This window comes from Mizuhopecten yessoensis, unplaced genomic scaffold (genome assembly GCF_002113885.1).
Source record: "Mizuhopecten yessoensis strain PY_sf001 unplaced genomic scaffold, ASM211388v2 scaffold11093, whole genome shotgun sequence".
Classification (NCBI taxonomy): Eukaryota; Metazoa; Mollusca; class Bivalvia; order Pectinida; family Pectinidae; genus Mizuhopecten; species Mizuhopecten yessoensis.
The window spans coordinates 628,087-630,877 of record NW_018408876.1 but is presented as its reverse complement, the minus strand read 5'-3'; the positions used below and the strand labels follow the sequence as shown (position 1 = coordinate 630,877).

The window sequence follows — 2,791 nt, the reverse complement described above, 5'->3', positions numbered from 1 at the left end:
TTGCTTATAGTAAGTCAATAGTAAAAACTACTAGTATGGAAATTACTTGGCGTTTTAAAGTGGGATTAAATACCAGTTTTGTCAGGTAAAAATTCTCGTGTTTAGGTCAGGTATAGGCGAGTTTATTGATCAGTTTTCAGTGGGAACTGGCGGGCCTGTATTGTCAAGATCAGACACAACAGACTCCCAACATGTATACCGAAACTAAAAAAAAACAAAACACAACACGTCGAACTAGCACAGAACAGTCGGCATTGGTCGACAAATAAATGGCTCAGACAAAGATTTAAATGTGACGAACGCTAATTTTTAAGCCAGCCTTTCATGTGTTCATATATATATAGGTATGTCGTTAGTCTTTTGAAACATATTAACAGACCACACCATATTTTGCAGTAGGCATTGATTAGCTGGCAGAGTCTACCCCGGGCCGAGGTATTGTTGTACAGGTGCTGACGTCATACTTGAAGGGATAAGGTTGCCCCCTGCGACTTCACACCGTCAGATATTTATTGGAACCCAGCCGGCGGTGTCAGGAGTGAGTGGGTATGCGTATATATACACACATATATATACATGATGTAAGCGATACGGCATACAATATACCTCCAATAATACACACACACACACGCGTACCCCCACCTGACGAATAAGTATGTGGTTGTACGTACGGACTAGGTGACCGACTTAGTACTACAATCTGTTAAAACAAACATCGGAACTGACGGCTACACAACACACGTGCATAACACCGACTTGGGGACTGCACAGACGGACGTTCTGTTTTTTATCTCTTGATAACAGAACCCCAACAAAACCGTTGTGCAAGGTGTAACCAATGCTGAGGACGTCGGTATCGTGCGCCTCGAGGATTTTTATCACAAATACATTGCTCAACAGATAACTGTGTTTTGTCGGAGTTGTGAATTGCAAAGACTTGTTTTCAAAGTGGTGCACGTGCCCTTGAATTTGAGCCGGAGGTTACAAACACAATCTTGACGACATTTGTAAAGACTGTACCGTGCTATTTCTATATTTGAAATTGCAGCGTGTTTGAACTTCGGAGGTAATTTCCAGGAGTATTCAGTTCAGTGGGATGGTTCGAGTAACGTGCTGCACATTGGGTGTACACACGGTCTAACTGTGGCTTCCCTTGGCGACCTTGAAAGACTTTTTGGTCGCGAATTAGAAAGTCTAAATATCAGTGCTACGGACCGAACTCTGCCTGCATTGGACACTTCCAAGGATTGGATTATCTCCCCTAGTACCTCTCCCCACCACATGGCTAACTCTCACTTTACGATCTCCCCCCGGGACGCGGGTCGTCTGGTGCAGTCTCACCGGAAGTCAGAGGACGAACAACATTGTTTTTTACTCCAAATCTCATTCCAAACTGTGTATAGTGATGCGGATATTCCAAATAGTGTCATCAAAAAACTCCCCCGTCTGGTGAACGGTATTCCCCTTGGGGCCGGGCTCATGGCCCGGGATCAGATGGGCAGTATACGTTGGCGTTATATCGAAGGTGGACGAAAGATGCATACCTTTGTTTCAAAACCAATTTGTCAAGAGGAGGCAGAGGAAACTAAACGGGCTCTAAAAGACAGACTTGTAAAACAGTCCCATGCGATTTTTGGTGACATTACGGTAAAAGCTACCGTAATTCTATCTCAGTGTTTGAACTTCGACGACGATTTCATTATCAATGATATAGCTATACCCCTGGACGAGGGCTTACATTTTAGAGATTAGGCGTGTTCTTATCTTTATACATTATCTGTAAATCTAGGGTTGTCACATTGTTTTCCATCCATATTGTGTTAAGTTGATGTAGAAACAGTTTGAGTGATTGCTAGTCATTTGATATTTGCTTAAATCTCAAAGAAAAACTGAAACAGTAGTTGTGTGTTTCCAACGTTTATGTCGAATTAAGAAGATGTCTGTGGTTGCACATATGTGTGTGTGTGTCACTGTGTGTACGAGTATGTAGGAGAAACTGTTTGTGTACGAGTATGTAGGAGTAACTGTTTGTACACGTGTATGTAGGAGCAACTGTTTGTACACGTGTATGTAGGAGGAACTGTTTGTACACGTGTATGTAGGAGTAACTGGTTGTACACGTGTATGTAGGAGTAACTGTTTGTACACGTGTATGTAGGAGTAACTGTTTGTACACCTGTATGTAGGAGTAACTGTTTGTACACGTGTATGTTTGTGTAACTGTTTGTACACGTGTATGTAGGAGTAACTGTTTGTACACCTGTATGTAGGAGTAACTGTTTGTACACGTGTATGTAGGAGGAACTGTTTGTACACGTGTATGTAGGAGTAACTGTTTGTACACGTGTGTGTAGGAGTAACTGTTTGTACACGTGTATGTTTGTGTAACTGTTTGTACACGTGTATGTAGGAGTAACTGTTTGTACACGTGCATGTAGGAGTAACTGTTTGTACACGTGTATGTAGGAGGAACTGTTTGTACACGTGTATGTAGGAGTAACTGTTTGTGTACGAGTATGCAGGAGTAACTGTGTGTGTACGAGTATGTAGGAGTAACTGTGTGTGTACGAGTATGTAGGTGTAACTGTTTGTGTACGAGTATGTAGGAGTAACTGTTTGTACACGTGTATGTAGGAGTAACTGTTTGTACACGTGTATGTTTTGGCGGTTATGAGGATACCAGTAATATATAATAAGCTTGCTGCTGTGTCACGAGAGGGGTGAGAATTTGTCCGATATGAGGTTAGGTGCGTGGGAGACTGTTTAGTAGAAACTTTATGTACAAATGCGC

The 2,791-nt window shown here is 42.2% G+C and overlaps 1 protein-coding gene across 1 annotated transcript; it reads left to right on the top strand.

The window, feature by feature from the left end:
• Nucleotides 1-414: 414 nt before the first annotated feature.
• On the top strand, nt 415-2,372 carry LOC110465613. The gene has a single exon (XM_021521559.1). It carries the CDS (start codon nt 1,282-1,284, stop codon nt 1,750-1,752), a length of 471 nt encoding a protein of 156 aa, XP_021377234.1. The 5' UTR covers nt 415-1,281; the 3' UTR covers nt 1,753-2,372.
• The last annotated feature ends 419 nt before the right edge of the window (nt 2,373-2,791 follow it).